Here is an 18,321-nt window from a genome sequence, read left to right on the forward strand (position 1 = left end):
GTTGTAACCGTTTGTGATGTGTTTCAAATTGTCATATGTCACTGATCCTGTTTGTTAGCTCTTTTTCTGGTTGTTCACCATGTCAGGGTGGACGCAAAGGACAGACAGAGATTGACCATACCACAACAAAATAATAATTCAATGTTTGTTGGATGCGCTTAGACCAAAAATGACTTGGAGATATCACTTTTTGAGTTTTAGGCAAAATTGTCAGGTCATAGAATAGAATTAACAGATCCTGGTGGAAATGATCGAATTTGGGCTGTAAACATCTTTGATACCTGGCTGACGTAGTACACGATCTGCCCGAGCTGCCCATTGGAAAATCCTGTGCGTAAGGAAGGATTCAAATGGCAAGTGGCCACCCCAATTCCAGAAAGGTTGAAAGATATTTTTTGGGCTACCCTAATGCTAATATTACGCCCTCTTTGATTTCGGTAATTCAAGACATAAACAAAAAAAAATGTTGATACTTGCTGTCCGCGCAAGAGCGATTGGGGATATCCAATCATGTTGTTGCCCCGGAACCGGGGTGTATTCGGACATTTAGGGCATGTTCAAACAACGAGCTGAATGAACATTATGAGTGTGCTGAAACGAACCAAACATCTTCTGTTTTGGGCCAATGCTTTACGACTTACAACAAAACAAAATTTAGGATGGAGCATATAATTAAAAAAAAATATTAACAATTTTCAACAAACCGTACGAGCAAAACTCAGATCACCAACCACCAAATTTAATCGATGTGAATGGCATTGCACAAAACAACTTTGGAAGTTAAGATAGATGATTATTATGGATATTGGAACGTCATTACACGCAAGATGAATGCTTTCAACACCTGCTATATTTCATCCTATGCGATCCGCGTTTTTCTCTCCGTGCAAACTGCATTCAGATGTCCATGACAAAAGAGCGTAAACATGTTAAATATAATACACGTTCTACACGTAATTATGTTTTGTTTATGTAAAGTTGGTAAATTTAATTCTTTTTAAAAAAGTTGGTCGTCATTAGACCTTGGCGCTACGGATAGTTTAAAACGATGCAAATATTATTCGGCGTCCATCGTAACCGGAATGTCTGTGGGAAATTTTCCTTTTTTAGCAAATACTTACTTTTTGTCATGTGTGATTAGGACCAAAGGCAAGATGGCAAAGAAAGGCTTTCGACCTGTCTGCCAACACAAGTTCACACAGCAGATCTTTAAATGTCAGGTATGACACATATATTATACTTTACAACCAATTAGCTAGATTTTTTCCTGCCAGATTGGAAAGTTTGTTTTTTGCGCGGAGGATTTCGTTTCGGCGATCGTTAATTGCGCGGACGATGGCAACGTTTTTTGTATGTTAATGCATTAGCTAATTAATATTGCGCGGATTGTCGGCGAATTTTCGCAAAAGGATATATCCTCCGCGCACGACATTTTTTCCAGTCTGGTTTTCCTGTAGCTGTAATGCAAGAGTTATACTTGTATTTCTTGTATATAATATGAAATGCTTATTTTTTAGCCACAACTTTCAAAATAGTGTAAGCAGTCCAAAACAACCAAATCTCTCCTTATGTCAGAGCATAAATAGAACACCAGGATCTTCCAAAACTCCAAAGTCTGGCAAAGTCAAAACTCCAGGTGACTATTGTTAGGTTACAATATTTTTGTGCAGGTAAATTGATTTAATTGGTGTCAATTATTATTTCAAAGGAAAATTGAAACCCTCCAGTAAAAATTCAAGCCTAAGCAAAACCCCAAGTCGTGGTGACAGATTTATACCCAACAGACAAGCAACCAACTTAGAAGTTGGGCATTATAAGCTTCTCTCAGAAAATGGTTTGTCATTGCAAGAAATTTATTGATATAAATGTAAGTTGTCTTTTTTTCGTTTAGCTGAAGATGGGGAGCTCAAAGCGATTATAAGCGCCGATTCAGTGAAAATTTATGTAAAGTCAGTGGTATTTCAGGCGGTGAAAGAATCTTAGCTTTTAAATCAAAGCCTGCTGCAGTAGAAGGGTACCAAAATAATGCCAAGGTATGTTTAATTTTTTTTTTACATTTCTACTATTTTTGTCTAAACATGTTAATACTGACCAAAATAAAGTTTAATGACCAATGGCAAAGTTTAGTATAGGTTAGAATCATTGTAAAAACTGTACAAACTTGTTTGTATTTTTTCTTCTTGTTTATTGTCACAGAAATGACTTAAATTAACTTTATGCAGTTGGTACAGCAGTTTAGTTATTCTTGCAGTGCCAATAAAAGGCTGGACAATAGGCAATATTCTTTTAATGTGAAATCAAGACTTATGTGGCTTAAGCTATCTAAATTTTTGCCCATGTTTAGCGGTCACCATTAATAACACCAATTTGTTTGCATTGTTGCTAATGTTAAAAATCTTCACGAAATAATTCCTACTAAAAAACAGGAAAAACTTTTTTTTTACAAACATGTGTAAATGTTGCCTGAACCATTATCTGTTTGCTGAAGGTTTTATACAGTTCAGCCAAGAAATCCAATACAGACAGAAAGAAAGTGCGACATATTCCAACAACTGCAAGTCGAGTCCTTGATGCTCCAGATCTCGGCAATGATTTTTGTATGGAATTTTATTGACTTTAACATGCATTTTTTATTTCATATACATTACTGTGTTTATTTCTCATTGTTATTCGTAAAAGAGTTTCTTGGTCATGTCATGTATTTTTAGACCTAAACCTCCTCGACTGGAGCTCCACCAATAATGTGGCAGTTGTACTTCAACGAGCAATCTATATATGGGATGCAACTGGGGGAGACATACACAGACTCATGAGCATGGAAGGATCTGATGATTATGTATCCTCCATCAAATGGCTTGCAGATGGTCAGCACATTGCAGTTGGAAACAGTAATGCAGAAGTTCAGGTGTGCAATAAATTTTAGAATGATTTAAATGTTGTCATGAGTGTTGATCATTGTTTTTTCTGCACAGTTATGGGATGTTAATGAATGTAAGCGTGTTCGTAACATGAAGAGTCATGCTGGAAGGGTTTGTTCCTTGTCATGGAATGAACACATACTGTCAAGGTAAAATCCTTGTACCTTTTATAATTAAATGATGTTCTGACCATAGTGCATTTGTTTAGTGGTTCACAAGACGGATTTATTCACCATCATGATGTGAGGGTGGCACAGCATCATGTAGGATCTCTCACAGGGCATTCACAGGTTTGTATTAGATTGCTGGTTCTTATAAGTTTATGCCACACAGTGAATACAGAACATAATATTTCCTTTCCTACTACTTTTTTATATTTCGGTGCCTAATTACCCACATAATTTCTCACTGGTGGATCTAGAAAAAATATGAGGGGGGTGTTCGGTTTCGGTACCTAATTAATGAAGCCGTTAGATGCGGTTACAATTTTTTTTTTGACATTTATCATGCTGTAATTTTTTGTCAAAATCTGGGTGGAAACCAGTTTAGTTGTTGAACACGTTGCCAATATTACGCATGTTATAAAACAACTGTTAGCGCTCGCATAGGTGCAAAGAGGAATATAAGGCCACCGCATGCAACATAGTTTTTATTTGAATGAATTCTTGATAACGTAAGCCCACATTTAATTCCTTTTAGATAACACGTATGTTTAAACCTTTCTTTCAAAGTCAAAAACTCGCATCGAGTGTTCCTAGTGTTACGCAATTGCGTAAGCCAGGAAGCCACCGTTTATGTGACGATTCGCACCAACACTGGCGTTCGTATTTTGCAATGCTCGACCACAATTAACCTTAGTTTACAGCGGAAAATTGGGGAATTCCAAAAAAAAATTCGATCCCCCGCTCTAAAAACAAATCTGTAATGGTCTAGGACGTGGTCTTGCACCACCTCATAAACATCGATGTTTAATTTAAAAAAAAATAAAAATAAAATAATTTGCGAAATATATATAAAAAAAACAGACGAAATACAAAATACTCGTTTAGCTACAATTACAACTCTTACAGAGTGCTGCTTCTGTATAGAAATTGTAGCATAAATAATTAAACTTATAAGGTCGCGCTTTTAAAAACGGTATTGTTGACGGGTTATTGACCAACGGCACAACAAACGATTGTTTCACAAGCGGTCATCGCCGCGTGAATGCAGCGCGCGCGACCGAGAAACAAAGAAACAGCGGAGACGAACACTTGACCGTAGTGTTCGACTGTTCGTTCCTGCGTTGCGGAAAATTAACCGCACTTTCACACCCCACAAAACAATGTGTCAAAATGCTAAGGGGGGTGTTCTGACACCTAAACACCCCCCTAGATCCGCCACTGGGTGGGAAGTTTCCCATCGGTTAATAACCACTGTATTAACTTCCCTAATGATAGAATACAGAGTGACTTTTACCCCAAGACCTTTTTCTCTGTTGAAATATATCATCTGTGAAATGTGTTTCAGGAGGTTTGTGGTTTGGAGTGGTCTAGTGATGGAAAATACCTTGCAAGTGGTGGAAATGATAATGTGGTGAACGTGTACAGTGGAAGGGAAAGTAAACCCTTGCACACTTTCACAGATCACCAATCTGCCGTTAAGGTAACCTCACTCCATGAAATGTTTGATAGTTGTTAGTTTTTTGTGTAATCCCAATGACAAAAAGTAGAAGTGTGGCTGTTTAAAATGAAAGGTCAGAACTTACTCTTTTTATCCCATCACATACATTTAGCTGTTTGCAGTAAAAGTTGTTTTCATTAAAATTATATCATTTATATAATATTTCATTTTAGGCTGTAGCTTGGTGTCCGTGGCAGCTAAATTTGCTTGCTACTGGCGGGGGGAGCAACGACCGCCACATACGATTCTGGAATACGCACACCGGCGTTAACACTAAATCTGTAGACACCAAGTCCCAGGTAAAAGCCGTACAACTATCTGTAGTATTTTGCAACAAAATCATGCCAAATCATGTACTTATTTTGATATTCCATTATCTTTTATGTAACCATAATAACTGTATTTAAAATTTATCGCCATTATTTTAAAGGTGTGCGCCCTCAAATGGTCGACGCATTACCGGGAGTTGGTCTCGTCCCACGGTTATGCGCACAACCAGTTGACTGTTTGGTCTTATCCCACAATGCAGTGGATGCAAGATTTAATGGGACATTCTGCGCGGGTAGGTTTCTTCACTTGTAGTTTAAGTGGAATCTGTCCATGTCACGCTGTATGCCTTTTTATTGCAAAGGTTCTGTATTTGGCGATGAGTCCGGATGGTCAAACTGTTTGCTCCGGGGCAGCCGACGAAACCCTCCGACTGTGGGAATGCTTTGCCGTCGACCCGAGCCAAAAGAAAAAGAAAGAACAAACGACTTCTGGTGCAAAGCCGTCTAATGGCAGCAAGATGAACTCGCTCTTCTCGATCAGATGATTTTATCGTCACTGTAACTCGTTGATCGCCTTTTTTAAATTTCAAGTCTCGAGGTAGTTCGTCGAAACATGTTTTTGTTCTCATGGTTTCGATTTAAGAAACTGACATTTACGGCAATAAACACATGTGTTGCATTGGAGTGTGTTCTTTTCTACGTCTTTGCATATATGTAACGTATGTCGCTTCAAGGTTTTGTGTGCACTCGCAAAGAGTTCGTGAGACAATCAGCGAAACAGATAAAGTCGTCTATTTCGGGAAACTTCGTTTTGTGACATTTCACCTTAGCTTCGTGACAATGCAGCAATCGAAAATAAATATGCAAAACTATTTCCTCTTTATCAATCTATTGTTTGCTTCACTGCAGATAAGTTTAGGATGTCAACTAAAATTCATAGAACCAATGAGAACCTGATGGTAACCAGATCTTCCCAAGCAATAATTCAAAAAGTTGTAATTTAGAAACATGAAGGCAGCAACAATTCTTGTCATAATTTTCAACCTTCAACAACAAGGTCAAACTGTAGTTTTTGTATTGTTTTGTGTTGATGTATAACAAGTTTATTACATATAGATGGGCATTCTCAAGTGAACGACAGAGTAGTTTTGAATGAATCGACTCAAAAAAGTTTTAACATGACCAGAGGAAAATTTCTTTCGGTGGCATTGATAGTAGGATCATTGGAACCTGGTAGTAATTGCTCTGTAAGTTTTTGTGTTTCCTGTGTGTAAAATAAAATTTATCTGCCCTTCTGTAAGATTCCCGAGCAATTCAGTTTAAATGAGTTCGCCAATGTGCAGGTAACTTACGACGACGGCATTGCAGAATCTGAACCGCAAAAGCTTGGTAGATATCACTGTATTTTATGTAGCTATGTCGATGATGCTTTGTCAAAGATGGGTCGGTAAAATTTGGGTGCTGTGGCACCAAATTACCAAATAAACGTACAGAAGTAGTATTATAGTCTGCTATAATACAAGCTTACTTGTGCAGATAAAATGCCAAGACGCGGGATACGGACCAGGAAAAATCATAAATATATCCGATGACACGTGTGCAGAAGTTGCTATAATGCAGTGCTTTCACATTGCACTACAGTGTTTTCAATTAAACCAGTCTGATGTCATGTTTAATGTGGTGACAGGTAGCCAATAAAATAAATATTTTTATTTTTTGTTAGTTTAATGAGCCGAAATAAACTAATCGGTACCTATTTCAAACAGAAACACAGACGAACGCAAAAAGAAACAATTTAACAATCAATTCTCTGAATCCTGTTATAATTAATTCTCCGAACACTTTGTCCTCGTCATATTATGAATGGAATATTTACTGTGAAGTCGTCGAATGCATTTTTAACTTTACACTCGAAGAAGTAAAACTTTGGGCCTTTAGTGAATATATATATGTAAGTTTTGTTATTTGTCTTTGTTTGTTTTAAGTTGTCATGTATATTGTCATTGAAATGTTTGATGTCGAATTCAAAACGAAACGTGGTATGGAATTGACGTTTTCAGGTTTTGATTGAAAACTTATCCAGGCAAGTTATTTTCTGCAAAAAATGGACTTCGATTCACACTGCCCCAGTCACTTTTAGAGGACATGGGAAAGTATTAAAAATCCAAATGCAACTTCGAAAAGTACAAAATAAGATTCCAAAGGGACGATTTAAACTTACAGTAAATGCAGGTGATGATCTTTTTGTTTTGTACTGTTTCCAAGCACAAGTTTAAACACCTGTGATCTATAAAACATATTAAAACCACCACCTTCATAAAGCAATTTTAACCGAAAATTAGGAAGGATTTTGGCATGACATTAAAAGCGTAAAAAATTTTCAATACATGTTTTGCATGCGATCCTACAGTATATGTGGCAAAAACAGCTCCCGAACCACGAAATGCTCCTCCATACCATGTAGGAAGCATTCCTTTTACGGTCAGTTTTTTTGTAGTTTGTTATTGCTTTCTCCTTTTTTGATAACAACTGTTAGAGCAATGTTGACAAAAAACTGGGAAAACAAAAATGTTAAAATAAAAATGCGCATTTACGGACCCCTGGGGCCATCTTACAAACCCCTTGGAGGTTTGTGTTACCCCCCAAGTTTAAAACCACTATTCCAAATCACTTTCTTTGGCTTCATGATATTGTCGAACATGTTTAGGTACGTTCTTTATTACCGACCCCACCAACACGGAAACATGTTTCTGCTATCGCCACCACGAACCCCAGTGTAAACATAAGTACGGCTCACAACAAACAAAAGTGCAAGGTATGTCGATAGAGTATACTTGTATTTCCTGCATGATTTTAAACAGGTTATTTTAAAAGTACGCCTGATTGGATAATTAAAATGAAATCCATTGCTTCCAGGTTATCTGTACTAAAAATAAATCCGCAAAATATTTTGACACATACGCTTTTTCACAGCTTCACAAGTCTTGTCATGGCCACACTGCTGATGATGCGGCAAATCAAAACATCACACATGACACCACCCCAAGCTTTCCTACGACCGGTACACATATCTTTTTATTTGTTGCTCACCTTTTAATTTTGAAAAGGGGGGTTTACTTTTCATGTTGATAAGAATCATTTGAAGTTCATGTTTCTTAGTGAATAACCAACTCATGAGAACATCGACTCTTCCCCGCCAAGGCAACTTCAGCGTTTCTAAAAATAATTCAGATTACACAACGTTTGTAAACCAACCCCCAGAGAACAAGACTGTTGCAAATTTTTCCAAAGTTCAAGGTACTATACTTACGGTGAACTTGAACAGTTTTACTTACATTTTTTTAATCTTTTGCCTATCTGTTGCAACTTTGATATTCTACAAGCTCTTTAGGAAACAAGTACCCTGTATCAAGAAATACATCGAGGGTGACTGAAAAAAATCACAGCAAAGGCGAAATTCTATGCTTTGCCTTACTGGCATGTGGAACCCTTATCACGTTGATGATAATATTTCAACGCGTTCGTAATTATTAAATGTATCTGTTACTTATGATTTTTTTAGAATGGAACAGCTTTCAAAAAGTTGGATAATCCAAAAGTTTAAATTTGCATATAAATTGCTTTAAGTATCAACTAGGTGTTGTTATCGAATATGAAATTGTTAATTTTCCTTCCATTTACGATTGTATCAACACCGCTTCTAAAGTTGTGCTTGATATATCCGTGTGTCTGTCGATTAGTGATAACAACTTTTTGCGCAAATGGAACAGACTAAATACATGCGTTAAATGGTATTTAACGCGGTGAGTCTCGGTTTCAATTTGTTGTGATAAAATTTGATTTATTTGTTTCAAAGTTTTTAATGTACAACAATTTTAATAAACTTTTAGTGTGTAATTCCGTATGGCCTCGGATCGCAGAATCGCAAACAAGAGATAATCGAAGTCAGGCAACAGCCCATGTCGCGGTTGACACCTGCACTATAGAAAATCTAAAGAAGTTTTCCAAATCCGAAATTTTATGGAAATTGAATTCTTATGGGCCGTGCAGGTTATTACGCTTGTAACAGTTGTAACCGTTTGTGATGTGTTTTAAATTGTCATATGTCACTGATCCTGTTTGTTAGCTCTTTTTCTGGTTGTTCACCATGTCAGGGTGGACGCAAAGGACAGACAAAGATTGACCATACCGCAACAAAATAATAATTCAATGTTTGTTGGATGCGCTTAGACCAAAAATGACTTGGAGATATCACTTTTTGAGTTTTAGGCAAAATTGTCAGGTCATAGAATAGAATTAACAGATCCTGGTGGAAATGATCGAATTTGGGCTGTAAACATCTTTGATAGGCTACCTGGCTGACGTAGTACACGATCTGCCCGAGCTGCCCATTGGAAAATCCTGTGCGTAAGGAAGGATTCAAATGGCAAGTGGCCACCCCAATTCCAGAAAGTTTGAAAGATATTTTTTGGGCTACCCTAATGCTAATATTACGCCCTCTTTGATTTCGGTAATTCAAGACATAAACAAAAAAAAAATGTTGATACTTGCTGTCTGGTGTATTCGGACATTTAGGGCATGTTCAAACAACGAGCTGAATGAACATTATGAGTGTGCTGAAACGAACCAAACATCTTCTGTTTTGGGCCAATGCTTTACGACTTACAACAAAACAAAATTTAGGATGGAGCATATAATTAAAAAAAAATATTAACAATTTTCAACAAACCGTACGAGCAAAACTCAGATCACCAACCACCGAATTTAATCGATGTGAATGGCATTGCACAAAACAACTTTGGAAGTTAAGATAGATGATTATTATGGATATTGGAACGTCATTACACGCAAGATGAATGCTTTCAACACCTGCTATATTTCATCCTATGCGATCCGCGTTTCTATCTCCGTGCAAACTGCATTCAGATGTCCATGACAAAAGAGCGTAAACATGTTAAATATAATACACGTTCTACACGTAATTATGTTTTGTTTATGTAAAGTTGGTAAATTTAATTCTTTTTTGAAAAGTTGGTCGTCATTAGACCTTGGCGCTACGGATAGTTTAAAACGATGCAAATCTTATTCGGCGTCCATCGTAACCGGAATGTCTGTGGGAAATTTTCCTTTTTTAGCAAATACTTACTTTTTGTCATGTGTGATTAGGACCAAAGGCAAGATGGCAAAGAAAGGCTTTCGACCTGTCTGCCAACACAAGTTCACACAGCAGATCTTTAAATGTCAGGTATGACACATATATTATACTTTACAACCAATTAGCTAGATTTTTTCCTGCCAGATTGGAAAGTTTGTTTTTTGCGCGGAGGATTTCGTTTCGGCGATCGTTAATTGCGCGGACGATGGCAACGTTTTTTGTATGTTAATGCATTAGCTAATTAATATTGCGCGGATTGTCGGCGAATTTTCGCAAAAGGATATATCCTCCGCGCACGACATTTTTTCCAGTCTGGTTTTCCTGTAGCTGTAATGCAAGAGGTATACTTGTATTTCTTGTATATAATATGAAATGCTTATTTTTTAGCCACAACTTTCAAAATAGTGTAAGCAGTCCAAAACAACCAAATCTCTCCTTATGTCAGAGCATAAATAGAACACCAGGATCTTCCAAAACTCGAAAGTCTGGCAAAGTCAAAACTCCAGGTGACTATTGTTAGGTTACAATATTTTTGTGCAGGTAAATTGATTTAATTGGTGTCAATTATTATTTCAAAGGAAAATTGAAACCCTCCAGTAAAAATTCAAGCCTAAGCAAAACCCCAAGTCGTGGTGACAGATTTATACCCAACAGACAAGCAACCAACTTAGAAGTTGGGCATTATAAGCTTCTCTCAGAAAATGGTTTGTCATTGCAAGAAATTTATTGATATAAATGTGAGTTGTCTTTTTTTCGTTTAGCTGAAGATGGGGAGCTCAAAGCGATTATAAGCGCCGATTCAGTGAAAATTTATGTAAAGTCAGTGGTATTTCAGGCGGTGAAAGAATCTTAGCTTTTAAATCAAAGCCTGCTGCAGTAGAAGGGTACCAAAATAATGCCAAGGTATGTTTAATTTTTTTTTTACATTTCTACTATTTTTGTCTAAACATGTTAATACTGACCAAAATAAAGTTTAATGACCAATGGCAAAGTTTAGTATAGGTTAGAATCATTGTAAAAACTGTACAAACTTGTTTGTATTTTTTCTTCTTGTTTATTGTCACAGAAATGACTTAAATTAACTTTATGCAGTTGGTACAGCAGTTTAGTTATTCTTGCAGTGCCAATAAAAAGCTGGACAATAGGCAATATTCTTTTAATGTGAAATCAAGACTTATGTGGCTTAAGCTATCTAAATTTTTGCCCATGTTTAGCGGTCACCATTAATAACACCAATTTGTTTGCATTGTTGCTAATGTTAAAAATCTTCATGAAATAATTCCTACTAAAAAACAGGAAAAACTTTTTTTTTACAAACATGTGTAAATGTTGCCTGAACCATTATCTGTTTGCTGAAGGTTTTATACAGTTCAGCCAAGAAATCCAATACAGACAGAAAGAAAGTGCGACATATTCCAACAACTGCAAGTCGAGTCCTTGATGCTCCAGATCTCGGCAATGATTTTTGTATGGAATTTTATTGACTTTAACATGCATTTTTTATTTCATATACATTACTGTGTTTATTTCTCATTGTTATTCGTAAAAGAGTTTCTTGGTCATGTCATGCATTTTTAGACCTAAACCTCCTCGACTGGAGCTCCACCAATAATGTGGCAGTTGTACTTCAACGAGCAATCTATATATGGGATGCAACTGGGGGAGACATACACAGACTCATGAGCATGGAAGGATCTGATGATTATGTATCCTCCATCAAATGGCTTGCAGATGGTCAGCACATTGCAGTTGGAAACAGTAATGCAGAAGTTCAGGTGTGCAATAAATTTTAGAATGATTTAAATGTTGTCATGAGTGTTGATCATTGTTTTTTTCTGCACAGTTATGGGATGTTAATGAATGTAAGCGTATTCGTAACATGAAGAGTCATGCAGGAAGGGTTTGTTCCTTGTCATGGAATGAACACATACTGTCAAGGTAAAATCCTTGTACCTTTCATAATTAAATGATGTTCTGACCATAGTGCATTTGTTTAGTGGTTCACAAGACGGATTTATTCACCATCATGATGTGAGGGTGGCACAGCATCATGTAGGAACTCTCACAGGGCATTCACAGGTTTGTATTAGATTGCTGGTTCTTATAAGTTTATGCCACACAGTGAATACAGATCATAATATTTCCTTTCCTACTACTTTTTTATATTTCGGTGCCTAATTACCCACATAATTTCTCACTGGTGGGAACAGTGGCGGATCTAGAAAAAATATGAGGGGGGTGTTCGGTTTCGGTACCTAATTAATGAAGCCGTTAGATGCGGTTACAATTTTTTTTTTTGACATTTATCATGCTGTAATTTTTTGTCAAAATCTGGGTGGAAACCAGTTTAGTTGTTGAACACATTGCCAATATTACGCATGTTAAAAACAACTGTTAGCGCTAGCATAGGTGCAAAGAGGAATATAAGGCCACCGCATGCAACATAGTTTTTAATTGAATATTTTCTTGATAACGTAAGCCCACATTTAATTCCTTTTAGATAACACGTATATTTAAACCATTCTTTCAAAGTCGTGGTAATGGAACTACGGCGCAAGCACTACCGCAAAAACTCGCATCGAGTGTTCCTAGTGTTACGCAATTGCGTAAGCCAGGAAGCCACCGTTTATGTAACGATTCGCACCAACACTGGCGTTCGTATTTTGCAATGCTCGACCACAATTAACCTTAGTTTACAGCGGAAAATTGAGGAATTCCAAAAAAACTTTCGATCCCCGCTCTAAAAACAAATCTGTAATGGTCTAGGACGTGGTCTTGCACCACCAAATACACATCGATGTTTAAGCAGGAGATAATTTGCGAAATATATGTAAAAAAAAAACAGACGAAATACAAAATACTCGTTTAGCTACAATTACAACTCTTACAGAGTGCGGCTTCTGTATAGAAATTGTAGCATAAATGAATAAACTTATAAGGTCGCGCTTTTAAAAACGGTATTGTTTTCGGGTTATTGACCAACGGCACAACAAACGATTGTTTCATAAGCGGTCATCGCCGCGTGAATGCAGCGCGCGCGACCGATAAACAAAGAAACAGCGGAGACGAACACTTGACCGTAGTGTTCGACTGTTCGTTCCTACGTTGCGGAAAATTAACCGCACTTTCACACCCCACAAAACAATGTGCCAAACTGCCGAGGGAGGTGTTCTGACACCTAAATACCCCCTTGATCCGCCACTGGGTGGGAAGTTTCCCATCGGTTAATAACCACTGTATTAACACCCTAATGATAGAATACAGAGTGACTTTTACCCCAAGACCTTTTTCTCTGTTGAAATATATCATCTGTGAAATGTGTTTCAGGAGGTGTGTGGTTTGGAGTGGTCTAGTGATGGAAAATACCTTGCAAGTGGTGGAAATGATAATGTGGTGAACGTGTACAGTGGAAGGGAAAGTAAACCCTTGCACACTTTCACAGATCACCAATCTGCAGTTAAGGTAACCTCACTCCATGAAATGTTTGATAGTTGTTAGTTTTTTGTGTAATCCCAATGACAAAAAGTAGAAGTGTGGCTGTTTAAAATGAAAGGTCAGAACTTACTCTTTTTATCCCATTACATACATTTAGCTGTTTGCAGTAAAAGTTGTTTTCATTAAAATTATATCATTTATATAATATTTCATTTTAGGCTGTAGCTTGGTGTCCGTGGCAGCTAAATTTGCTTGCCACTGGCGGGGGGAGCAACGACCGCCACATACGATTCTGGAATACGCACACCGGCGTTAACACTAAATCTGTAGACACCAAGTCCCAGGTAAAAGCCGTACAACTATCTGTAGTATTTTGCAACAAAATCATGCCCTTTGTCCTTATTTTGATATTCCATTGTCTTTTATGTAACCATACTAACTGTATTTAAAATTTATCGCCATCATTTTAAAGGTGTGCGCCCTCAAATGGTCGACGCATTACCGGGAGTTGGTTTCGTCCCACGGTTATGCGCACAACCAGTTGACTGTTTGGTCTTATCCCACAATGCAGTGGATGCAAGATTTAATGGGACATTCTGCGCGGGTAGGTTTCTTTACTTGTAGTTTAAGTGGAATCTGTCCATTTCACGCTGTATGCCATTTTATTTCAAAGGTTTTGTATTTGGCGATGAGTCCGGATGGTCAAACCGTTTGCTCCGGGGCGGCCGACGAAACCCTCCGACTGTGGGAATGCTTTGCCGTCGATCCGAGCCAAAAGAAAAAGAAAGAACAAACGACTTCTGGTGCAAAGCCGTCTAATGGCAGCAAGATGAACTCGCTCTTCTCGATCAGATGATTTTATCGTCACTGTAACTCGTTGATCGCCTTTTTTTAATTTCAAGTCTCGAGGTAGTTCGTCGAAACATGTTTTTGTTCTCATGGTTTCGATTTAAGAAACTGACATTTACGGCAATAAACACATGTGTTGCATTGGAGTGTGTTCTTTTCTACGTCTTTGCATATATGTAACGTATGTCGCTTCAAGGTTTTGTGTGCACTCGCAAAGAGTTCGTGAGACAATCAGCGTAACAGATAAAGTCGTCTATTTCGGGAAACTTCGTTTTGTGGCATTTCACCTTAGCTTCGTGACAATGCAGCAATCGAAAATAATATGCAAAACAATTTCCTCTTTATCAATCTATTGTTTGCTTCACTGCAGTTAAGTTTAGGATGTCAACTAAAATTCATTAAACCAATGAGAACCTGATTGGTAACCAGATTTTCTCAAGCAATAATTTAAAAATTTGCAATTTAGAAATATGAAGACAGCAACAATTCTTGTCATTATTTTCAACCTTTTTGTCGAACAAGGTCAAACTGTAGTTTTTGTATTGTTTTGTGTTGATGTATAACAAGTTTATTCCATATAGATGGGCGTTCTCAAGTGAACGACAGAGTAGTTTTGAATGAATCGACTCAAAAAAGTTTTAACATGATCAGAGGAAAATTTCTTTCGGTGGCATTGATAGAAGGATCATTGGAACCTGGTAGTAATTGCTCTGTAAGTTTTTGTGTTTCCTGTGTGTAAAATAAAATTTATCTGCCCTTCTGTAAGATTCCCGAGCAATTCAGTTTAAATGAGTTCGCCAATGTGCAGGTAACTTACGACGACGGCATTGCAGAATCTGAACCGCAAAAGCTTCGTAGATATCACTATATTTTATGTAGCTATGTCGATGATGCTTTGTCAAAGATGGGTCGTTAAAATTTGGGTGCTGTGGCACCAAATTACCAAATAAACGTAAAGAAGTAATATTATAGTCTGCTATAATACAAGCTTACTTGTGCAGATAAAATGCCAAGACGCGGGATACGGACCAGGAAAAATCATAAATATATCCGATGACATGTGTGCAGAAGTTGCTATAATGCAGTGTTTTCGCATTGCACTACAGTGTTTTCAAATAAACCAGTCTTATGTCATGTTTAATGCGGTGACAGGTAGCCAATAAAATAAATATTTTTATTTTTTGTTAGTTTAATGAGCCGAAATAAACTATATTCTAATCGGTACCTATTTCAAACAGAAACACAGACGAACGCAAAAAGAAACAATTTAACAATCAATTCTACGAATCCAGTTATAATTCATGCTCCGGACACTTTGTCCTCGTCATATTATGAATGGAATATTTACTGCGAAGTCGTCGAATGCATTTTTAACTTTACACTCAAAGAAGTAAATCTTTGGGCCTATAATGAACATATTTATGTAAGTTTTGTTATTGTTTTGAATAAATTGCTTCTTGTTTTTGTTTGTTTTAAGTTGTCATGTATATTGCCATTGAAATGTTTGATGTCGAATTCAAAACGAAACGTGGTATGGAATTGACGTTTTCAGGTTTTGATTGAAAACTTATCCAGGCAAGTTATTTTCTGCAAAAAATGGACTTCGATTCACACTGCCCCAGTCACTTTTAAAGGACATGGGAAAGTATTAAAAATCCAAATGCAACTTCGTAAAAGACAAAATAAGATTCCAAGGGGACGATTTAAACTTACAGTAAATGCAGGTGATGATCTTGTCTTTGTTTTGTACTGTTTCCAATCACAAGTTTAAACACATGTGATCTATAAAACATAATAAAACCATCACCTTCATAAAGCAATTTTAACCGAAAATTAGGAATTTGTCATGACATTAAAAGCGTAAACAATTTTCAATACATGTTTTGCATGCGATCCTACAGTACAAGTGGCAAAAACAGCTCCCGAATCACGAAATGCTCCTCTATACCGTGTAGGAAGCATTCCTTTTACGGTCAGTTTTTTCTGTAGTTTGTCATTGCTTTCTCCTTTTATGATAACAACTGTCAGAGCAATGTTGACAAAAAGACTAGGAAAACAAAAATGTTAAAATAAAAAATGCGCATTTACGGACCCCCCAAGTTTAAAACCACTATTCGAAATCACTTTCTTTGGCTTCATGATATTGTCGAACATGTTTAGGTACGTTCTTTATTACCGACCCCACCAACACGGAAACATGTTCCTGCTATCGCCACCACGAACCCTAGTGTAAACATAAGTACGGCTCACAACAAACAAAAGTGCAAGGTATGTCGATAGAGTATACTTGTATTTCCTGCATGATTTTAAACAGCTTATTTTAAAAGTACGCCTGATTGGATAATTGAAATGAAATCCATTGTTTCCAGGTTATCTGTACTAAAAATGACTTCGCAAAATATTTTGACACATACGCTTTTTCACAGCTTCACAAGTCTTGTCATGGCCACACTGCTGATGGTGCGGCAAATCAAAACATCACGCATGACACCACCCCAAGCTTTCCTACGACCGGTACACATATCCTTTTATTTGTTGCTTAACTTTTAATTTTGAAAAAGGGCATTTACTTTTCATGTTGATAAGAATGATTTGAAGTTCATGTTTCTTAGTGAATAACCAACTTATGAGAACATCGACTCTTCCCCGCCAAGGCAACTTCAGCGTTTCTAAAAATAATTCAGATTACACAACGTTTGTAAACCAACCCCCAGAGAACAAGACTGTTGCAAATTTTTCCAAAGTTCAAGGTACTATATACTTACGGTGAACTTGAACAGTTTTACTTACATTTTTTTAATCTTTTGCCTATCTGTTGCAACTTTGATATTCTACAAGCTCTTTAGGAAACAAGTACCTTGTATCAAGAAATACATCGAGGGTGACTGAAAAAAATCACAGCAAAGGCGAAATTCTATGCTTTGCCTTACTGGCATGTGGAACCCTTATCACGTTGATGATAATATTTCAACGCGTTCGTAATTATTAAATGTATCTGTTACTTATGATTTTTTTAGAATGGAACAGCTTTCAAAAAGTTGGATAATCCAAAAGTTTAAATTTGCATATAGATTGCTTTAAGTGTCAACTAGGTGTTGTTATCGAATATGAAATTGTTAATTTTCCTTCCATTTACGATTGTATCAACACCGCTTCTAAAGTTGTGCTTGATATATCCGTGTGTCTGTCGATTAGTGATAACAACTTTTTGCGCAATGGAACAGACTAAATGCATGCGTTAAATGGTATCTCGGTTTCAATTTGTTATGATAAAATTTGATTTATTTGTTTCAAAGTTTTTAATGTACAACAATTTTAATAAACTTTTAGTGTGTAATTCCGTATGGCCTCGGATCGCAGAATCGCAAACAAGAGATAATCGAAGTTAGGCAACAGCCCATGTCGCGGTTGACACCTGCACTATAGAAAATCTAAAGAAGTTTTCCAAATCCGAAATTTTATGGAAATTGAATTCTTATGGGCCGTGCAGGTTATTACGCTTGTAACAGTTGTAACCGTTTGTGATGTGTTTCAAATATGTCACTGATCCTGTTTGTTAGCTCTTTTTCTGGTTGTTCACCATGTCAGGGTGGACGCAAAGGATAGACAGAGATTGACCATACCGCAACAAAATAATAATTCAATGTTTGTTGGATGCGCTTAGACCAAAAATGGCTTGGAGATATCACTTTTTGAGTTTTAGGCAAAATTTTCAGGTCATAGAATAGAATTAACAGATCCTGGTGGAAATGATCGAATTTGGGCTGTAAACATCTTTGATACCTGGCTGACGTAGTACACGATCTGCCCGAGCTGCCCATTGGAAAATCCTGTGCGTAAGGAAGGATTCAAATGGCAAGTGGCCACCCCAATTCCAGAAAGTTTGAAAGATATTTTTTGGGCTGCCCTAATGCTAATATTACGCCCCCTTTGATTTCGGTAATTCATGACATAAACAAACAAAAAATTTTGTGTATAAGCTGCAGACAGATGGCCACTGTTTCGACCTAAAAGGTCTCATCAGTGCAGCTGG

At 37.1% G+C, this 18,321-nt stretch overlaps 4 protein-coding genes across 5 annotated transcripts; all 4 read left to right on the forward strand.

The window, feature by feature from the left end:
• The first annotated feature begins 907 nt into the window (after positions 1-907).
• LOC145889283 (cell division cycle protein 20 homolog) lies at positions 908-5,588 on the forward strand. Its single transcript, XM_082980221.1, has 13 exons — positions 908-920; positions 1,142-1,220; positions 1,518-1,636; positions 1,709-1,838; positions 1,898-2,033; positions 2,489-2,597; positions 2,709-2,905; positions 2,973-3,067; positions 3,127-3,208; positions 4,428-4,562; positions 4,754-4,879; positions 5,011-5,142; positions 5,212-5,588. Exons 1-13 carry the CDS (start codon positions 908-910, stop codon positions 5,392-5,394), a joined length of 1,536 nt encoding a protein of 511 aa, XP_082836347.1. The 3' UTR covers positions 5,395-5,588.
• A 188-nt stretch (positions 5,589-5,776) lies between these two features.
• LOC145911022 (uncharacterized) lies at positions 5,777-8,603 on the forward strand. Its single transcript, XM_082998258.1, has 10 exons — positions 5,777-5,906; positions 5,966-6,096; positions 6,386-6,536; positions 6,616-6,800; positions 6,910-7,081; positions 7,260-7,330; positions 7,557-7,664; positions 7,823-7,910; positions 8,009-8,146; positions 8,241-8,603. The coding sequence occupies exons 1-10, from the start codon at positions 5,858-5,860 to the stop codon at positions 8,381-8,383; spliced, it is 1,236 nt and encodes a 411-aa protein (XP_082854384.1). The 5' UTR covers positions 5,777-5,857; the 3' UTR covers positions 8,384-8,603.
• Positions 8,604-9,781: 1,178 nt separating this feature from the next.
• On the forward strand, positions 9,782-14,402 carry LOC145889295 (cell division cycle protein 20 homolog). The gene is made up of 13 exons (XM_082980233.1): positions 9,782-9,794; positions 10,016-10,094; positions 10,392-10,510; positions 10,583-10,712; positions 10,772-10,907; positions 11,363-11,471; positions 11,583-11,779; positions 11,848-11,942; positions 12,002-12,083; positions 13,332-13,466; positions 13,658-13,783; positions 13,912-14,043; positions 14,113-14,402. Exons 1-13 carry the CDS (start codon positions 9,782-9,784, stop codon positions 14,293-14,295), a joined length of 1,536 nt encoding a protein of 511 aa, XP_082836359.1. The 3' UTR covers positions 14,296-14,402.
• A 355-nt stretch (positions 14,403-14,757) lies between these two features.
• LOC145910243 (uncharacterized) lies at positions 14,758-17,519 on the forward strand. Of its 2 annotated transcripts, none has more exons than XM_082997302.1 (10): positions 14,758-14,810; positions 14,870-15,000; positions 15,290-15,440; positions 15,527-15,711; positions 15,841-16,012; positions 16,190-16,260; positions 16,449-16,556; positions 16,715-16,802; positions 16,901-17,038; positions 17,135-17,519. In XM_082997302.1, exons 1-10 carry the CDS (start codon positions 14,759-14,761, stop codon positions 17,275-17,277), a joined length of 1,239 nt encoding a protein of 412 aa, XP_082853428.1. In that variant the 5' UTR covers position 14,758; the 3' UTR covers positions 17,278-17,519. The 2 variants fall into 2 exon arrangements, with proteins under 2 accessions (XP_082853428.1, XP_082853436.1); XM_082997310.1 differs by having other exon boundaries at positions 17,127-17,261.
• Positions 17,520-18,321: the final 802 nt, after the last annotated feature.

Source organism: Ascidia mentula, chromosome 1, assembly GCF_947561715.1.
Source record: "Ascidia mentula chromosome 1, kaAscMent1.1, whole genome shotgun sequence".
Classification (NCBI taxonomy): Eukaryota; Metazoa; Chordata; class Ascidiacea; order Phlebobranchia; family Ascidiidae; genus Ascidia; species Ascidia mentula.